At 30.1% G+C, this 22,356-nt stretch overlaps 1 protein-coding gene across 1 annotated transcript in view; it reads left to right on the top strand.

Moving 5' to 3' along the window:
- Window positions 1-22,356, top strand: part of DIP-lambda (Dpr-interacting protein lambda) — a 101,561-nt gene that overhangs the window by 4,594 nt on the left and 74,611 nt on the right. Inside the window, exons 2-3 of the mRNA XM_065500888.1 lie at window positions 2,276-2,394; window positions 14,522-14,707. Coding sequence (XP_065356960.1) covers window positions 2,276-2,394; window positions 14,522-14,707 — 305 coding nt within the window. The remainder of the gene's footprint in view (window positions 1-2,275; window positions 2,395-14,521; window positions 14,708-22,356) is intronic.

The following is a 22,356-nucleotide window of genomic DNA, read 5'->3' as shown; positions in this document are numbered from 1 at the left end:
ATCCATGCATCTGTTAATTTTTTTAATGTTGTGTGTGTTATGATGTTGTTAAAATGATGCTGCGTTTGTTTTTTGTTTTGATATACATTGCCTTTGCGTGTTGCTGTTAAGTAGGTAAAAGAACATAACATGACATGACAAAAGCATCATGTGGCAATTGTCTTCATGTTAAACAATGCTGCATGTGCAGGTCTTTAAATTTATATAGCCTTTAATCCGTTTATATATTTTAATCGGCTCAGTAGTTTCGGAGTTATATTAACAAATTGGAGCAAAAAATAGATTTGTTACGTGATAATAATTTGTATTTTAAAAAAATCATGAAAACGGCAGAAATAGTTCAGGTTTATTGCTTTATCGCAACATGTAATAGGAATAAAATGAAATATCGACCATACAAATCGATTGACTCTTTACGAATTTGTTCAGAATTAAGTGACACAAAATTTTACTTTTTTTGTTTGATATACATACGTACATACGTAGTTAATGTTCTTCTTTCGATTGATTGAATTTTGAAAACATTTTCCCCATGCTATTTACAAATGTTCACTATACATTGCGTTTTAATCGGCTCAGTAGTTTTGGAGTTATAATAACAACTTCAAGCAAAGATATATTTTTTATGTGAAAATATCAAATTTTTAAAAAAAAATCATGAAAAATCGAAAACGCCAGAAATTGTTTATATTTATTGATTGCAAAGCCACGTGTAATAGAAACAAAATGAGATATCGATCATAAAAATCGATGGATTACTTTCGAATTTATTTACAATTAAGTGAATTCGCTTATTTTCAGAGTGTAAATTTTACATGTGTTTTGTTATTGCAACAAACATTTTAACAAAACTACAAACTACAGTGTATACTTTACTTTAAAATAAATTAATTTTCTAAACAAAATTTTGAAATTATACGTATTTGTGCCTTTTTTTTCGATTTACACGATTTCTCATACAAAAATATTTAATTTCGATTTACACGATTTAACCGAGGGATATGTGTATTAAAAAATTACAAAATTTGATTTTGTTTTCACAAAAAGCGTTGATTTCGTTTTTATTTGTTTTGAAAACTAATTTTTGAATGTTTATTTAATGTTTTGCTTTTCCATATATTCACTTGAGCTGGGTTTAGCAAATAAGGTCCAAATAAATTCTTTTTAAGTTTACCTTAATAATATTGGACTAACCATTTTTGAGTAATCATTAATTATGTGGAGAAACGTCTACAAAAAATTATAATTTCATTCAAAAATTTTTTTAAAAAAAACCTCTCCATAGAATTTAAAATTTGGACCATAGTTGTACTACTGGAACCACAACACATCATAAGTGTGTAGTGGTTTAAAAGGCCTCTAGCATTTTTTTTTTTTTTGATTTTGTTACCCTGTGCTATTGATTAATTTGGAAAAATTTTAAAACGCAAAAAGAAATTTTATTTATGTTTTATTTCATAATTCTAAACATTAATCGAAAACCCTGAGGTCGTACGAGTAGTATAGACAAATTATTATCTAGAGTAAACATACGTTCTTTATTTATGCATCGCTCATCTTATACCCACCATCAAAAATTATGGTGGTATATTAAATTTATCAGTCCGTTTGTAATGCATCGAAATATTCATCGCAGGCCCAAAATAGTATATGTATTCTGAGTCCTTATGAAAATCGAAGGCGATCTAGATAAGTCCGTCCGTCTCTATGTTGATAAGGTTTGTTTGGTATTGAAAAAGGGCAATATCGGACAATGTTTTCACCTAGCCCCCATACAAATTTTCATAATAGTCTTATCTTATATATAAATAGGCCACACGTTTTTTTGTGGTACACTTTTAAGTATGTTATTGTCCACCAATATTGATGAAACATATATGGTTTTAAAGGTTATTTTCTCTAGATTTGCAGAACAAAATTTTTTTTAAATTTTTTCCCTAAAAGTAGTAAAAAGCGTTTTAAAGTGGTCGAATTTCGGCCACCGGGCGATCCTAGTAATAATTAATTTTGTGATGAAATTGGACACAAATATGTTTTATATGAACTTTAATCATTCAACCAACTTGTGCGAGGATCGGTTCATATTTTATCACCTATATCAGACAAATATTTTATTGTCACATATTGATGTTGGGTAAACAAGTTTCGGCACAGCCGAATATAATACTCTTTCTTGTTATTTTATTATTTGCATTAAATCTTTTGTCCGCAGCACATGTGCATTATTCATTAATATTAACAATTACACAAATATATTATTTCTATTTCTTTGCAGGTCATAATCAACCAGATGAACCAGAACCAGAGTTTTTATCGCTACTTCCTAATATAACAGTACCTCAGGGTCGTGACGTTTCATTTACATGCGTCGTCAACAATTTAGGACAATATAAAGTAATCCTTTTGTTATTATTTATTAAATTGTGTTAAGTCAATAATTTTTATATAAAATAGTATTGTTTTTAATGATATGAAATACATGTTTTTTTACTAATAGTGCATTTACACCGAAGCGAAATCTAGCGGATTTCAATTGAAATCTTTGTCAAAATCTATACTGTTTACACTGCTGTTTTCTGACATTCAGCAAGATTTTAGACTATTAATATCAAAAACAGCTGACGAAAAAACCCCGCAGTTTTCTGGAAATAAGTTAATTTTTAGTATTATAATTTGTATTTTCATATGTATCACTTACCTTTTATTAATTTTTACATCCATTGAAAATATTTTTCCACTAAAATTTTTCCGCATTTTTTTACATTATTTTTTTTGTTATTTGTACATTGCTGTATTTTTTAGTCTATTATTTAAAAATTCAAGGTTGCATCACTTGGTTCTAAGTAGATTTAAAGAGATTTCCCCAAAATCTTGTCACGAAGTAAATTTCATTTTGTATGGGAAATCTCGTCAAATTAACTAGATTTGGCTCGTAATCTCATATGTACTAGATTTCGCTTCGGTGTAAATGCACTATACAGAAAATTGAAATACGAAAAATAGTTTAAAAAAAACACATTTACATGATTTGGTATTAACTCACATTAAAACAAATATTCCATATTAAAATTTTTGGTATTTTTATATAAAAACATTTTCAAAATATTTTTGCTTACTAGTTTTCACTGAAAACGCCGTATCTCAAAAAATTTAACTGAAGGTTTTAGAAACTATTTTAGGACTCAAAATATACCAAAAATAAGCTCTTAATATTGACTAAGTTTTTTCAATTAATACATTAAGTATTTTTATTTATTGTTTTATAAATGCGATAAGGAATAAAATTTATGAAATGTTCTAGTTTTCTTAGCCTTCTATCCCGTCAATCATTTAAAATTGTAATTTTCACCTCCTTAACTGATTTAAACTGAAGGTTTTGAAAGTAATCCTGCTGCACTATATATAGATGTGCTTGTTTTCTGTAACCATTTCTATATTGTTACAAGATTTTTAACAATATTATAGTCACAGTAACCTTTTACATGATTGTGGTAACCATAATATGGTTACTTTACGATTCACATGCTGTGTCAACCATATATATGGTTACAGTAAACAACTATATGTTTGTGACAACCATTTATATGATGAAGGACTTACCATATTATGTTGTTCTCGGCTTATGGGTATTATAATCTGAGAACAACATATTATGATAAAATTATTCATCATATAAATGGTTGTCAAAAACATATACTTGTTTAATGTAACCATATATGTATATGGTTGATACAATCATGTGAATCGTAAAGTAACCATATTATGGTTACCACAATCATGTAAATGGTTACTGTGACTATAATATTGTTAAAAAACTTGTAACACTATTTAAATGGTTACAGTAAACATGCACAACTATATTTTTTCTCTGTGTGCGTGTTCTCCATAGCATTAAGATCTGGTAAACGTGCCTGCGATTCCATAACAACAATACATGTGGTACAAATCAGGGTTTGGTTGATTTTGGGAGAGATTTGGCATATCTCTTAACTCTCATTACATTTTCCTCTTCCATGATTTGTTCGCACATCATATCGGTCTTAGATTAGATTAGAAGCTACATATTTATTGTCATTATACATTATCATATGAATTGTTAGAACTAGAACCGCTCTTTACCCCGAGGTAAGGATTACGGGACCAGTTCGATTTCGGTACCTTCTCTCTACGGTAATTACACCAATTCATTATGCTATTAATACTAGTGTAAAGTAATTATTAGGAAGTATCACTTGCTGTAAACTAATTTTTATATTCCCTGATTGATTGATTGACTGATTTGCTTTCAATAGTTAGGAAACTGGGAGTCAAGATTTTAACAATTTATAATTAGGTGCATGTGTGTGAAAGAGTGAACTTAAATCTGCTTATTTACTAAGAATGAATTCTTCATGTAAAATGACCACCCTTTTCCCAATTATTCTTAGAAATAATTATTCTATACTTAAGTATATGTTGTATGTATATTTATTTTTGTGCAAATATGCACATTTGCTTAGCTTAATCTGTATTGGAATCCCAGTAGTTTTAAATGTAGCCATTGTATACTTTGGCTGCACTTTGCAGCACTAGATAGTTACCCAGCACTTCTAGGAGACAGTCCTGAACTTGTCATTTTAACCATCATTTAGGGTGGGAACTAGTTACATCAACAGCAACGTGACTAGATATTTTAACACGTGCATGACCTAAGCTGTCAGTTGACCCTTTTTGATTACAATGAGACTGTCCGATAGCTGGTCCAAAGTAGTCAACGCATTAGATTCATATGCTGATTAGATATCGTCAGTTACTTTACTAGCTACCTAACTGGTTACTCGATCAGCAACATAACTAGTTATTTTAACATATAGGGATGCTAGTTGACCACAAATAGTCATCTAAAAAGATATATCACAGATAGGCCAATAAATGATTGCTTGTAAACAAATCTTCCTCCGACAACTCTCCAATAGATTGCTTCTGGTGGATAAAGTAACTACTTCTAAAGTGCAGTACAAAACAAACTTTAAAGTGACTTCACAATAGGTTCCTAAGAGACACTAAAGTGAATATTGACTTCATGCTATGTTACGTGGGATAAACTGTATGAGAATTATATCAACACAATTTGTATATTGAAAATATGGAAAATTCGAAAACTACATGAAATGAAAATCAATGAAATCAATCAAAACAGCTAATACCCTATGTACAAAAAGCCAATCTGTGACTGAAAACAAATATAATATGCATTTACAGAGTTGCAACGGAACTAAATATGAGACCATTATTCATAAATAAATGGTTGCTGAAAGAGTATTTTAAGATAATTTTGAGACAGGGATTTACGATAACCATCAATTAAATACTCGCGATAAATACGTCAGTTAATAGCTTTGTTGTTGGGTGACAAGAGCTACAGAGATGTTCGTAATTGTGTGAGTGTGAAAAAAATACCATTGTTGGCACTTGTAATTGTTAGTTTATGCGTTTGCTAAGACTATCAGGTTTAACTTTAGTTAGTAAATCAGCAAACACACATTCACTCAAACACAAATACACGCAGAGAAAAATTTAACATTTTACAACAAAATATAATAATATGATCAGGTAACTATTTATTTCTGAAAATCATAATATTTTGCGATGCAAATAAGGATTAGCATGGAGTGTGTAAGGTAAAATACCTATAAACCAATCACCTATTCTTTGGTTTGGTGAAAACAACGCAAATGTATTTAATATTGTAATATCAATAAAAAATCGAACACCCGATGATGACGACTTTAAAGAAGAAAATGATATATTTCGGATCTCGTAACGCGCGCGCAGTTTGCTGAAGATCAGTAATCCCTCGAAAATCGAGAATGAGTTCAAGAACTACAACATGCTTATACAGGAATTAATTGAAACACGTTGGCGGTGATAATTTAACATTTGCATGTGAGCAGGATGTGCAGGACGTTGGGAATAAAATAGGTGCTGATGTAGGTGGTGATCATACTCATGATTATAGCTGATATAAAAGCAATAAGTTAAATGAAGTACAATAAACGACAAACTAAAGTGGACTGATAATTGAAACAAAGATGTTTTAAATTGGTCGATCCAAGGACTAATGTATTTCAAATTAGATTGAGGAACAATCTCGATGAACCTAGCCTAGGTAAACGAGATAACTCAACAAGCCATCGAATACAACAAAAAATTATTGCGATCCTATATTCCATGAGATATTAAATGACTAAATATTTATATATACAAATAATCATTCAAAATACATACACATATTATAGCGACTCACTCCGTATGGACAGGAAAAGAGTGATTTTGTTACCCACCTCAAAATAAACCTTGGTTTGTTTTTGGATGTCCCCCAACATAGTTTGAGTCAAGTGAGCAGGAGCATTTATAAAAAAAAAAAATTTTAGTTTTTGTAAATATGTATTTACATTTTCTCACAAACCAACTCATATAGTATTTGTTACAGCTCTTCTATCCGCATACAACGCTATATTTGCCATATACTAGCTTGTCTTTAATATAGAGATATTCTATAATTTACAAGATTTTTCAAGGATTTTGTATGAAGATTTTTATTACTTTTAAAGTAAATTCAAATATTTAAAAATTTACTTGATTTAAGAAATAATTTGTTAAATTTATTTTTAATATTCGTACTAGTTCACATGTTATCGGACATTCAATTTTGTAATCATTGTGTCAATATGGGTATCAAAATATTTTTTTTTGGAATTTAAATTTTGTAAAATTAATACATTTGTAAAATAAATACATACATAACCCCATATAAAGCATAAATATCTTATAAATAACCCTATTGAGTTGAAATTCGACACAACTAATACTCATCTCTGTACCGAATCTTATGAAGATCGGTCCATAATTGGTTATAGGTCCCATATAGGGACCACTTCCGAAAAATACATTATCCTGCATAAATGTCTAAAAAAATATAATTATCAAACCAAAATTTTACGCAGATCCGTAATTTATATTAAAAAAAAATACGGTAGGATTTTGTGAATATCGGTCCATATTTGAACATAGCTCCCATGTAAGATCTACTTCCGAAAATCAGTTAAATATCTATAAATATCTCATAAATATCTTTAACATGCTATCCTATAAATTAATACATTTGAGAATTTTAAATTTATCTGTGCACTACGTGTATCTACTCTATCCAAAACAAAAATATTGATATCCATATTATACATGATGAAACATGATGTTTACCAGATTGAATGTCCGATAACATGCGAACTAGAACGAATATTAAAAAGAAAATTAACAAACTATTTCTTAAATGAAGTAAATTTTAAAATATTTCAATTTACTTTCAAAATTTAATTGAATCAATAAATAGCATTCTATTGGTAGAATTAATAGAAATTAAATAATTTTTTTATTGACATGACACAGAGCCAATAATGCAATCGAATTTGATTATTAATGTAGTAATATTTTATTCTAATAAAACGGTATTAATCATATAGTACTTATGTAGTTTGCACGTTCATATCTTTTCAAGCATTTCTCTGTGTGTACATAAAGACAGTTAGTGAGACATATTTTAAACTCAGAAGTACACACATATGAACATTAGACCTGCTCTTAAAAAATAGATTTGCTTTCAATGGGTTTTAAATTGTTGTTTAATAGCTAAAACTAACTAAATGCAAACTTGAAATCGAATCGGATAACAAGAAACCGTGAGCCGTAAGTCGATTGTAAGTTGCAGAATTAGATAAATAATTGTACTTTTTGATTTTTAAAAAAAATTAGCTTTTTAATGTTTTTGTCTTGAAATCACTGCCAACTTTACTTCATATTTGATATGCAAATTAAAATTAATAATATAGATTTCTCAATTTCAATTTGTTTTTTCTCTAAATAAATTTAAATTTTTTCAATTACAACTTGAAATGGTGAATTTAACAAATCATAATTAGAATTATCATAAATAATATTAATAGCACAAGAATTTTTAGTTCATTGAATGATACTTATATTTAATCAACTTATATAGCTGTCGGCATTCCGAAAGAAACATATGTTCCAAATCTTATCGAAATACATACATATCTTTAACCCTTTAATGCATATTGTTACCAATTGTCTACATTCCAGTTCCACTTAATTTTAGACGAATATAAGCTTGATACTAATTCAGATTCTAATTCAGAAAAATCAAATGTAGTACGAAATGTTTCAGCTAAAGAAATTCTAAATCAAACTAAAGCTAAAGGAAATATAATATATAACAAGTAAGAGTGCTATATTCGGCCGTGCCGAATCTTATATACCCTTCACCAAATTATACTTCAAAATTTTAAATATTTTTAGGTAAACAAAATTTAACTTTTTTTCCAGTTGTTTTTTGAATTTTTTGGAAAAAAAATTTTTCGATTGTTATTTCAAATTTTTTTTTTTTAAATTTAAAATTTAAAATTTATTTTTTTTTTTAAATTTAAAAATTTTTTTTTTTTTAAATTTAAAAATTTTTTTTTTTTTAAATTTTAAATTTTTTTTTTTTAAATTTAAAAAAATTTTTTTTTTGTTTTTTAAATTTTTTTTTTTAAAAAAAAAATTCGGGTTCAAAATTTTTTCCCCGATTTTGACCCATTGTAGGTCCAACTTACTATGGTCTTATATACGTCGTTGCAAATGTCTTTGAAATATCTATCATTAGATATCCATATTGTCTATATTAATATCTTAGTAATCCAGATATAGGTAAAAAAATAGGTCAAAAATCGAGGTTGTCTTGGTTTTTTCCTCATATCTCAGCCATTTGTGGACCTATTTTGCTGATTTTAAATAGCAAAATTCTCGAAAGCATGTCTGACAGAATTATTGAAGATTTGGATCCCGAAGATATCTGGGGTCTTCAGAAAACTGATTTCAACAGACAGACAGACGGACAGACAGACAGACAGACAGACAGACAGACAGACAGACGGACATGGCTTAATCGACTCCGCTATCTATAAGGATCCAGAAGATATATACTTTATAGGGTCGGAAATGAAAAATGTAGAAATTACAAACGGAATGACAAACTTATATATACCCTTCTCACGAAGGTGAAGGGTATAAAAATCAACTAAATATTTGATATTTTATAGAAAAATAAAAGTAAAAATCATGCACTTAAGGGTTAACATTGCGACCTGTACTTTGCGCACAAGTTTACATGGATAGCCAGCTAGGCAGACAGACGGGCAGACATCATTAAATCGAATCAGAATGTAATTCAAATAACAGAGTTAAAACGATAAAAACAAAATGATTTTTTATTATTGTAAATCATACCAAATAAGTAATTAAACTGCATCGACAGATTTTTAAAATATTTAAAACTAAGAACGTTTTTGTGTCTCCTGTTAGCACGTTTCTAGCCGATCGAAATTTCATCTGGGATTTTGCCGTTGCCAATATTCAGCAATTGTTTGGAAAATACTTCTCCAAATTGACGTGTTTCCACAAAACGGACGACTTCAAACATGCATTAAGTTCATCCGCTGGCGATGGATATAGGATCACTGGCATTGTTTGCCGAAAATCATCTGCCAACAGAATCATTACACAACCAAACTGGCTTGGATTGCTTCGTAAATCTTGAAAGGGTTTCTCTAATGCCTTCAAAGACTTTGTATCCGCCATTGTACACTCATCCCAAACGACCAGTTTGCTTTGCTTCAAAACTATCGCACTGTTCTTTGAAATGTTGCATTTTCATTGATTTGCTTAATCAATGCTGAATGAGCAGTTCGACCGCCTTCCAACATCGTAGCAGTTCCTGATGAAGCAAGTGCAATATCATTCAAAGAAGTTTTTCCAGTTCCACCGGGAGCATCAAACACAAATCCTTCAGTTCCATCTTTCACAACTTTTGTAAGAGTGTCGTACGTATGTATATTTATACCATACACCACCATAGTTGGAAGGGTATTATTTTGTTGTCAATTAAACAATGGTTTGTTTGTTGTAACTGATTCCCTCAGCGCATCGTATTGTTTTTCGCGTCGCAACTCTTGATTAAATGCATCGTGGATCTAATAATAACTTATTCGACATCATCAAGCACATATCCTCAATTAATATCAAAGCCTCGTTGTAAATTTGGATTTGATGTTCTAATACGCATCTGATGAAAAAAATATCATCACACACATGGCATCATTGTATTTGATCCAAAAATCAGTTGGTTTGGAAGCACGTTGAGATAATTACACTCTGCTACAAAATAACACTTTTTGTCAGAACTTGAAAAGCAACCTAATGGAGGTTGTAGGCCTAGGTAAGGACATACTAAAATCGTTTTCAAAGATTTTGAAACACCCTCAAAATTTTGAGTTATTTTGAAAAAAAAAACTATTTTAGGGCAGGTCGTAGTTAGAGATGCTAATTGGGACTGATTTTTGAAAATCCCGGGGATCGGGATTTGGTAAAAAATCCCGAATTCCCAGACCCGGGGTTTCGGGAAATCTAAAATCCCGAAAATTATAAGAAAGAAACGTACATAATTATGTATTTAATAAAATTACACTGTGCATGAAATTGACACTTTTTTTCTGTCAAGAGGGGCACCCAGCGGCTTAAACTAATTCGGGTACGCTGAATTCATTGGTGTTAACCGTTTTTTTTAGGTTAGCTCGTATTTTCGAGATATACCGTTATTTCGAAAATGGGGGAGGTTGCACAACATATATTCGCGTAACTCAAAAGCGGTTTAGTTTATTGAATAAACCGAATTAGCTTAACCCACCGGGTGCCCCGCTTGACAGTTTTTTCAACTAGCACAGTGTTATTAGATAATAAAAAGCATACTACTATTGCATCTATGGTTTCATCTGACATTCTGTTTCCGTTCGTTTCCTTTAAACAAAATTTAAACGAGAGAGCAAGAGAGTTTTAACACTCTCGTAGATAGAGACACTTCGTAGATAGAGAACATGATATTTTTTACAGGACATTTTTTGTCCAGTATAAACAAAACTAAAAAGTTGAAAATTAATAAAATTTACAAATTTGCAAAGAAAATATGTAAAATAACACAAAACGACCGTTTTGAATTGATTTATAATAAAATACAACTTATTTTTACAAATTGTTGTTCGCTTATTTTTTGTTTGTAATTTTTCAAATTGAGAGTAATTTATTTTTACTCTCTAAAATAAAGTTACTGGATATTTTTTACTTCTATTTACTTCTATTGACATTTAACATTAGCTTTTCATTGAAAATCCACCAGTAAACACTTATCACTATTGACTAGGTAGTTATTTTCTATACCTATTGAGCATAATAAAAAAAAACCAAACTATTGACTCGATCGTCGACAATGTCACCAAAAATACAGTAGAACTGTTGTCCCTGACGCTTAAAGGAAAGTTTGTCGACATTTTAACTAGTGCAATTGTCTGTAGAGAAATAGTATTGACATAGAGACATATGGTCCTAGGCTGGCTACAGGGTTGTCATTTGGGTTTTTACATTTATTAATAATATCTTTTAGCCTTTGAGCAATCGAAATATTTTCATTTTGTTCGAGCTCCCCATCTGAGATAAAATCAATTTCGTCGAAGAGGATTTAAATTGAGTTTTGTTAGATAACTTACAAAAAAAGGTGAAGAATTGATTTTCCAGAGCCCAACTCTAGAAAAACCAAAAATACCGCTTTCCATTATTAACTATGTTGTAGCAGAAGTTGAGCTTAACAACTTTGCGATATTCGGTCATGTATAATGTCAAAATGCATGAAAAAGGCACACAAAGATTACAACTTCCCCTATTTATTTATGAAAAACGGGATTTGGAAAATCCCGAAAATACCGGGATTTAAAATTAAAAAATCCCGGGCATCGGGATTTTCGGGAACGGGATTCCTAGTTTGGCATCTCTAGTCGTAGTACTTTAGTACATCTAACTCAAACAATTTAACACAGATTTCGAAATTGCAAACAACTATGGAGAGGCATATAATTGAGCTTTCATAAATTGTATACATAAAGTGTATATTCCAAGAAATTGTGTAAGTTTTTATAAAAAGTTTTTTATTTTTTTTTGTCGTAAGTTTTCAAATTTAACAATAGTTATCTTAATTTTTTTTCTATAAAAACCTATTTTGTTTTGCACAGTATTCTAAAAACAATTTTATATAGACAAGAATGAGGCATTAATTGTTAAAATCGGTATATATTTGCAAAAGTTATTGATCTTTTTCGAAAAAAGTTCGAAAAAATTTACCTTGTAAATTAAATATTGTACAAATATTTTTTGGATAGGTTTTTGTTTTTTTTTTATTCATATGAGCTGGGAATTATTAGAACCATATTTTATTAAGGAATAATTTTTCTTTATGTATTGGTATAAATTTTTATAAGCTTTCATATGAGAATAAACAATGAAAAGCGACTAAAATCAAAAAAAGTTTATAAATTTGGTTTTTCATTTAGATATTCTTAACAAAAATAATACTTATAACTTACAAATTTATCAAAAACTGTATCAAAGTCGGACAAAAACTGACTAAACTACATGTCTATAAGTCGACGAACACCTCGAAATTTTGGTTTTAACTTCGTGGGTTTTTTCTAGCCTTTTTTGTAATTTCAAAATAGCCTTTTCTGAAATTAAAAGAGGCTTAAATCAAAATTTCGAGACTAAAGGCTGAATTTATATTTGTGAGCCATTTTCATTTTAATTCATTACTGTTTTTCATTTAGCTTTTCAACTTACTCAATAATTGTGTAGCATAGACAACAACTAGATAGGTAACCGAGAGCCAAAAACCTAAGTCTGTTATCAGAAACCTAATTCATGAGAATGTATTGCATGTATTTTGTTTTTGTATCACCCGTATGTGTGAAAAGAGAGTAATATTTTACTCTCTCCTTCCGTTCTATGTTTTTATTCTATGTTGTGTAGTATTTAAAGAACAAATAATAATCGCCAATATCAAGTGCTGCAAAATGAAATATAGTACATATTTTATATCTGAAAGTTCAAATATCTAGCGAATTCTCTTTCAAGACAAAATTGTTTTTACACATTATATGAGTATAAAAGGTACTTTTTGAAAATTTAAAAATTTTGGGAAATTGATTTTTTCTAGAAGATTTCAGCCCAAATATTATAAAAATACCAAACAATCAATTTGTTCTGCGGCTCCTCATATTCATCGTTATATAATGGACAAGAGCCCCACAAACTCTTGAAGGCTTGTGATACTCGTTAAACGTATTGCGGATCTATGCTTCTATTTAAAACCCATTTTGGTTTAATTTCGTCAAACCAGCAATGCTACAAATCCAAACATTTAAATGATTAATATACTGATTATAATTTGGCCAACTTTTTTTTAAACCCAGTATTGCACAAAGTACAAATAGTAAACAAGTCATTTGTAAGCAATTCAGCGGATCCAAAGCTGTTTTCTGATTTAAAATGTCTTCTAGTTTGTGTTTTGAAATTATAATACAATGCAATTATCGTACCTAATTAAAAATAATACTGCAAATTAAATTAATCGATTTTTCATCCGTTGATTTAGACATAATTTGTAATGTACTCAGCAAGACCTATAACCCACGCTAGATCGTTTTTCAAGTTTTTTCCATCGTAGCACCGTGTTATCGTAAACAATGATCCGATGGTGTATTCCCAATAAGTGTTATTCTCTAGCAATTGCAAGCTTAGACACGCTTCTCTCTACGTGTCACACAATTCACCATTTATAGTTCACAAATCGTGGAATGATATTGGGCCACTAACGTTTACTAATAGCAAACGGAAATAGAAACACTCATCGTTTATTGGATGGAATGTATACATGCGATCTAATGCGTCGGTGGAAAATAAATGGGGAAACCTGGAACTGGATTTCCTTGTTTCCGCCGTTGAAATTTCCTTGACGATTGATTTCAAGTACAATATCTTGGCATTTCGGAGTATAGCAGCGTTCGTTCAAATTCATCATTCCGGCACATTTCAAAAAATCTTGTCAATATTGTAAATGGCGGTTGATCAACTCGTCGTAATACATTTTTCTCAGTAAAGTACACACTTTGACCATTTTTCAGATGTACTTGTCCAAATCGGTGCAGCCGTTCTCAACTGATGCAATTACCAACTAACGACATTTGATTTTTATTTATATAGAAGATATATACTAAACAACAAAAAGCAAATCTATTTTCTAAGCGCAGATCTAATGTACATATGTATATAGTTCGTACATAAACGATGATACATGTAAACAATATGTGGTCGAGTGTCTGCTTATTACCCTCATATAATACAAATAAATATGTTTTTAAGAATAGCTTTTTGTAACTAATGTATGTATGTATATGTACATTGTACATATGTATGGATGTGGGAGAGTGTGTTTATGTGTATGTGTGGTTAACTAAATCATTTATGTATGTTTGGTTTGTTTTTGTATGTGTGTATATATAGTATATGTATGTATATTTATGTATTTATTTGTTTGTTTGTATATTTTTAGGTTGCCTGGATTAAATCCGATTCTAAAGCAATACTCGGTATTCACACCCATATGGTGTCTCTAAATCCAAGATTATCAGTGACACACAATGGACACAACACCTGGAAACTTCACATATCCCATGTACAGCTAAATGATTCGGGTAGTTATATGTGCCAAGTGAATACAGACCCCATGAAGAGTCAGGTATGTGCTTATCAGTCTATCCCCATAAAGAGCCTTAAAAACACATGCACTCTCAAGCTATTCTCATATACAAATACTTATACACTTACACTACAACATTTGTACTTCATGACTGTCCGTATGTGTATGTGACATTCACATAAATAGTCATTCTAAGCTACCACCTGGCCATTTAGTCTGTTCTGTCTCGGTTTTTCATTCAATCCTTTTAAGCTTGTTTATAAATTTTCCATTACACCATAAATGAATACAACACATGCATACAACATGTATGTGTATGTGTGTGTTGAAATGTGTGACTGTCCAACACTTTCAAATGGCCATGTCCTTCCGTTTTCTATCACTAATACCGGAACTTTCATACACAAACACATACATAGACACTTACATGCGTCAACACAACAGACATGATGGTCAGTCTCATACTTTAACGTTTTTAGTTACAATAGTTTTTTTTTTGTTTTTGTTTTCTTCTTTTTTTAACCAGTTTATTTACGTTTTTTAAAGTCACACAAACAACATGTTTGTTTGTCTCTAACAAATTTTTTCAAAATCTTCTTAATTTAGATTTTGTGGTGGGGATATATGCCCCGGTATCTATGAATTTCATTTTCCTGTGCTTCATCATGCTAGAGTGGCGTCACGATTGCACGAATTGTGCTGTTGACAAAACAACTGAAACTGTAATAAACGTATGTTTATGTGAGCTTTTTCTTCGTTTTTCTTGCTTTTCTCACACATTGACGGCAATTACTCTTAATCCATACAAATACTAATGTCATGATATTTACAAGTATATTTTTGTTTATTATAATCCCAAATCCCATCTTATTATTTTTGGTATACCCGGTTACCAGAGTTCAACACAGACCCTTCGAAAGAAAAATGAATAAACAATAATAACAACAACAGGATCAGAATCAACAACAAATGAAATCTGAAATAAGTAAAAAATAATAAACACATTTCGAGTAATTGGGGATTTAAAGTTTTAACAAATGTTCTTCTGTTGTTTGCTTCATGTACATACTCGTAGGTACAAACTAGGGTTGCCAGTTTTATTTTTACAAAAACCGATACAATTTTCAAAATAAGTGTACAATGGCGGGATTTTCAAAACTTAAGCGGTACAAAAAATAAATTGTACCAGTACCTTTATACAAATTCATTTAAAATTCAAAATTTCATTTAAATGGACACAAAATTAAAAAAGATATTAAAGAAATAAAACCCAGAAGGACACCCGGGTGGTTATTAGTAAAGCGAAGGTTAAATATGCACAAACATTTAAATAAGCAAGCAAAATGATGTCATGACTATAGATTGTATAGTCATGACAACATCATCTATTAGGTTTAAAACTAATCATTATTGAGCATGACTCATAACATGGTTGGGCTTAACCATAATTGAATCCCTTATTATAATTATTTGCTTATTTGTAATCATAATATAATCATGTATATAATGGTTCAACGATCACCTTATAATAGTTACACAACCATAACATGATTATATCACCTATCATGATTTTACATAACCTTATTATGATTGAGGTCACCACAACCACAATCACTTTCTGAGTCGACTGAAACGTAACTTATTTAACAACACATATAAAATATATGCTACAAAATAACCCCGAAACTTTTTCTGCATTTTTTGAAATTATGAAAATTTAATAAATAAAATTGTCTTCCCATGGAAAACCATATAATTAGGGATTTTTTTATTACATTTGACTGGACTCAAAAAAATGTCCGAGTTTTACCCGGAATTTGAATTTTTTCTTTACAAACCATCTCCTGAAAATTTCGAATCGAATAAAACAAAATCAGCCAAATCGCTTCAGCCGTTCTCACTTGATGCCATTACATAGAAGATAGGTTCGACAAAATAACCACCAATATTAATTTATTATTTAATATTATTAAATAAATGTAGTTCAAAACCAAATGTTCCTGTTGTCAAGTAAGTGTTAGCTATCAAAAATCTAAAAAGGCGGAACTTACGATTATCTCGCTGGCCCCGGGATTCAATGACTAAAAGCGGGATATTTGGCAATACTAGTACAAACATATGTATTTATATGAACGCTTGTATGTATGAGAGTAAATCTGACCATATAGGATTATATATGAATGTAGTAAGCAGCCCAAACAAAATCAGTCATACATATAAACGAGGCCAGACTCAAAAATTCTTTGACAATAATAGAAAACTACATTATCTTTATAGTTAAACTGGTGAATTAGTTATTCGTAGTTTAAAAGTTACTTTTTCATCACGACCTCTCGATTCTTCAACATCTCGTAGATGAAACGTTCAAATTGGTGGCAAAAATATGTATATTGGGTCTTTGTTTTCGATTCCAATATAATTTTATATGTACATTTCATTCTCAATATTTAGGTTTGTAATATTATAAAAGGTTATTCGACCTGGTTAAAGTATCTATATTAATATCAGATATCAATATATTGATATCTGATCTGCCACAGGCGTGGATTAGGAGGGGGTTCTTGTGGTTGATAAAGGAAATTCGCCCCCCCCCAAAACCGAAAAGTTTTAATAAAAAAAAAAACAATTTAAAATAAATTTTACTTTATTAAACAATTACTTTATTAAACAGGTAAACAATTTACTAAATTGTTGACCTGGATCCATGCCTGCCCTGGCATTTAAGTTTAAATATGTATGTATGTAGAATTAGTAATAGAAAACAGAAATATTTTCATTCGACAGCTGATGAAAAAACAAGAAAGTAAGAAAACACAATACAACTATTTTGTGTACTGTTGGATGATTTCAAGAAAATCCTATCTGAAACAACATCATATTCAATGATAATATTTTCTGCAAATAGCCATAAGCATTGTTAGTATGTGTATTAGGGTTATACATTTATTAACAAAAAATTTATGTTGCATTGCATTATGTGTAAAACTGTACTAATACTAAATACCGCTTTTTTAAAAAAAAAAATTCCTTCAAGAATTTTGTGTTTAACCCTTTCACTACCGTTCTACAAGCGGCGAATTTATATACATGAAGGTATTTTTGTTTAAATTTAATACTCAGAAGCACAAAAACATTTTTTTTTAATTCTATTATTCTTCAGCAGGAAGCTGAATATGTCCAAATGGGTTATTTGCACCACATTGATTGGGACATTTTATCCCATCGGTAACATTTTTTCAAAATAATAAAACACAGATCGGATATGATCACCATGGGACAATATATCCCATTTATGTGGCTTTAACAAAACCAGTGGTATCAATATAAATTGAGGCTTACGTACTTCAATATAATATAATACACTTATATTATTGACGCAAAATAACTTTCAAAACAAGAAACACATATATACTAGAGTGTGAATTAAATGTTTGAAAACGATGAAAACTTTGGTAATGACCTAAAATACCACCAAAAAATTGTTTAGCTTGTTCTAAGAAGGGTGCTGTGGCTTAATTGGTTAGCGCGTTTGATCATTAAGCATGATATGGTATTTGTGGCCTGGGTTCGATTCCCAGCCGCTGCTAATCAACAACATCAGTTTATAATAATTATTAGTTTACTAATAACTAATATTTATCACAGCGCCCTCCTTCTGTGGTATAACACTAAAACGCCACCGAACTAAAATAATTAAATAAAGGTTGTCTGTCGGCTTGACTAATGCGCCATCTCACCACCACAGGCGCTGCAACCTGCACTAATAACAAACATAACGCGCAATTGCAGAGTTGTCAATTAAAAAGCTTTTCTTCTCCTTTCACCACCTTTTCTTCTACACTCTATCCCCTTTCCAAAGAAAGTAAAACAATTATATATAGGCATATTATTAATTGCCTGAGTGTTAATTCTCTTTTTTTCAAAGTTTTGAGGTGCATTTAAAGGGGAAAAATGCAATTTTTTCAGTTTTTGTAAACATTTTGCTATTAAGTAATTGCTTTTGCAATTTAATTTAAAAGAATCGAAATGTGTACGTAAAAATTGGTTAAAAAATGTTAAAGTTATTAAAAATTCGCCAGGCCTTTAATAACACATTCAGGCCACTAGAACAAGAAATCTAGGAACAAAATTAACATATTTTAAGAAACATGAAAACAAGTAAGAAAGTATGGTCGGTCAAGCCCGACCATATAATACCCTACACCAAGTAAATGAGTAAAAATATTTTTCTTTTAAAATATCAATACTTTATATTCATGAGTGATTTTCGGAAGTGGGCCTTATATGGGAGCTATGACCAATTATGGACCGATCACCTTGAAATTAGGTCGTGTGATTTATGTCTATATTAAATTTAACTATGTTGAATTTTGTGTGTATACCAACATTTTTAAGCGATTTATGCACGTTAAAGTGATTTTCGGAAGCGGGTCTATATGGGAGCTATGACTAATTATGGACCGATCGTAACACAATTTGGTGACATGAATTTTGTATATATAAAACTTATTTGGAGCGAAATTTGTGTAGATACATAGATAAATTAAACATTTATGACCGATAAAGTCCAATTTCGAGGGGACTTTGTATGGGGGCTAGGTGAAATAATGGACCGATTTCAGCCAGTTTCAATAGGCTTGGTCCTTGGGCCGAAAAAGTAATATGTACCAAATTTGATCGAAATATCTTCAAAATTGCGACCTGTACTCTGCGCACAAGGTTTACATGGACAGCCAGCCAGCCAGCCAACCAGACGGACGGACGGACGGACGGACGGACATTGTTTAATCGACTCAGAAAGTGATTCTAAGTCGATCGGTATACTTTAAGGTGGGTGTTAGACTAATATTTTTGGGCGTTACAAACATCTGCACAAACGCATAATACCCTCCCCACTATGGTGGTGTAGGGTATAATAAAAGCTCGTTTTTACTTAAAATATATCCATAATTACTTGTATATGAGTTTTCGTCTTAGTAGGAAACCGTTAACCTATTCGCAGGTATGACCAAACAAAATTAATTTTATCAACGGCAGTTTCAAAACTACATTTTCAAATTTTGTTAAACAAATTTTAGAATTTTATGATCTTCACATGGAGGTTTATTGACAACATAATAGGGAATAAAAATGTGAAAAAAGTATGTCAATACCTCCTATAGTTTTTCCGTACCTGCGATATAAATTTTGCGATTTTCGAGAAAAACTAATTTTTTGACCATATTTTGGCGAATGAGCACAATTTCCTTACTGTTATTAATTTTAAGTAAAATCTGTTCAGAATATTATTCCAGGTAATTTTAAATATAGTCTGAAAATTTTCCTAAAATCGGAAAAAAGGTCAAAAGTAAAATTTTTCAATATTTTGAATTTCTAATGGAAAGATAGTGAAATGTTATATATTTTTGGGCTGATTTTGATGAAACTTAAGAAAAATATAACATGAAGTCTAGTATTTACAATAACAACATAAAAATGGAAATTAACCCTTAAGAGCACTTGGGGTTAATTAAAGATAACCGTTGATATCTATTTTCAAAAATGTTTTTTTTTAGTTTTTTGAAAATATTTTTATTATCTTACCTAATATAATATGTATTGTTTTGGGAGAAAATGCTTTTTTTGCAAATGGTCCAGCTCACAAACGTTATCACTATACCCATAATATTTTGAGAGATATCCTATGACAAAACCGCTATTTTCGGCCTCATAAATATGCGTAGTACGAATTACTTACTTTAGTTAATTAATACCTCAAACAAATTTCGGGTCCAGCTGAAACTAATGTGTAGAGGGTGAACAAGTTTTTCCCAAATTAGCACTTATTTTTAACATCAGTTTTGGGCTTAAACTACCAACTTTGGTTATATATATTAATTTTGTTTGGAAAAGTGTTTTGATTTTAGTGGGTTTTTTAAAACATTTTAATGAAATAGTTGTTTATGTTTAATATTTTATAATTTTTTTTGTATTCTAAAAAACTGATTGTACAAGGTGTAATTTCTAAAAATATTTGTTTTAAGAAATTCTTGGCAAATTTTTTTATAAGTATGAAATGAAATATTAGAATTGTCTTAAACTATTACTAGAATTGTCTATTTATTTACTTTGCTAGTGACTTGGCAATCAGCTACTGAAGGTATGATAAAAATGAACTAATGAAAACCATGAAAATTTTAAACCTTTTCTATGAAAATGCTGCATATTAACCAATAATATTGTGTACTTCTTTAAAATCCCAGCAAAAACTTCGCTTACAAAGCTACATTTGCTACTTAAGTAATGTCTTTTTTAATAACTTACTTTTTAAGTATACTGTTTTTGTTTTTTAGACTTTACTATAAAATAAACAAACAAAACAAAAAAACTGTTACTTTTTTCAATTTGGCCATTTTTTTTATTGCATGTTTATTTTTAGAAAAACAGAAAAGAATATTGCATTACTGTGTGAAAACCATTATTTGACGCACAATGAGTTATTTCATTGTGCTATTTCAAGCAGTGGTGTAGTGAGTACAACAACAGACTAGCAAACGGATGGTTGGTGGTTCGACTCGTGGCTGCAACTTATTTTTTTTTTATTTCTTGTTTGCAAATACAAAATTCTATAAATAACTCTACTAACAAAACAACTTATTTCCGGCCAAAATATAAAGGATTACTTTTGGGACATCGCGAACAAAAATAATGACTTCTTTCAGTAGAAAAATAAGTAGTCGAATCGTTAAATTCCCCTTATTTTTCGGCTTATTTGTAAGTAAAGTTTTTGCTGGGATATACATTAAATTCTTTTAATGGTAGTTCTTAGAAAAACTTTTTTGGATTAATTTAGTAATGAATTTCATTATGAATAATGAATTCTACTCATATAAATGCTTTTAAAAAAATATACATATATTCGTAATTGCACTATGGTTTCAAATCGAATTTTATGGCATAAATTAAAATAATCATGACACAGCTTTTAATTTCAGCACATTTAATGACCATGGCATATAAATAAATTTAAACATAAAATTGCCAATTGGACCACGCCCACACCTTACGCCCACTAAATGGGAAGGTATCCAAACTGAACTATTTTTTATATGTAAAAGAAAATTATATACATTTTGTTTTGTTTTATTTGATTTTTTTTTTTTGTTAATATTCAGATTTTAATTGATTTTTTAAGATTTCACTCTATTAGTATATCATATTTGCGCCCGTTTGTTGTCCAATCCGAAAGCATTTCGGTACGGGTAATCAAAAATTGTGACAATTGTGGGAGTTTTCTGAAAAATGCTGGCTTAAACTACACACTTTGGCGAACACTTCCACATTTAAACTTCCATGCAAGTTCGTGCCCAAACACAACTTTTGGTCAACGGAACTTATAGGTTATGGCGAGATTACAAAACTACGCAATCACAATATCAAGAATTACGACAAGGACACAACACAAATAAAATTAAAAACAAGTAAGAAAGTATGGTCGGTCAAGCCCGACCATATAATACCCTACACCAAGTAAATGAGTAAAAATATTTTTCTTTTAAAATATCAATAATTTATATTTTTGAGTGATTTTTGGAAGTGGGCCTTATATGGGAGCTATGACCAATTATGGACCGATCACCACAAAATTAGGTCGTGTGATTTATGTCTATATTAAAGTTAACTATGTTGAATTTTGTGTGTATACCAAC

This window comes from Calliphora vicina, chromosome 2, assembly GCF_958450345.1.
Source record: "Calliphora vicina chromosome 2, idCalVici1.1, whole genome shotgun sequence".
Lineage (NCBI taxonomy): Eukaryota > Metazoa > Arthropoda > Insecta > Diptera > Calliphoridae > Calliphora > Calliphora vicina.
This window is presented reverse-complemented; position numbering and strand designations above follow the sequence as displayed.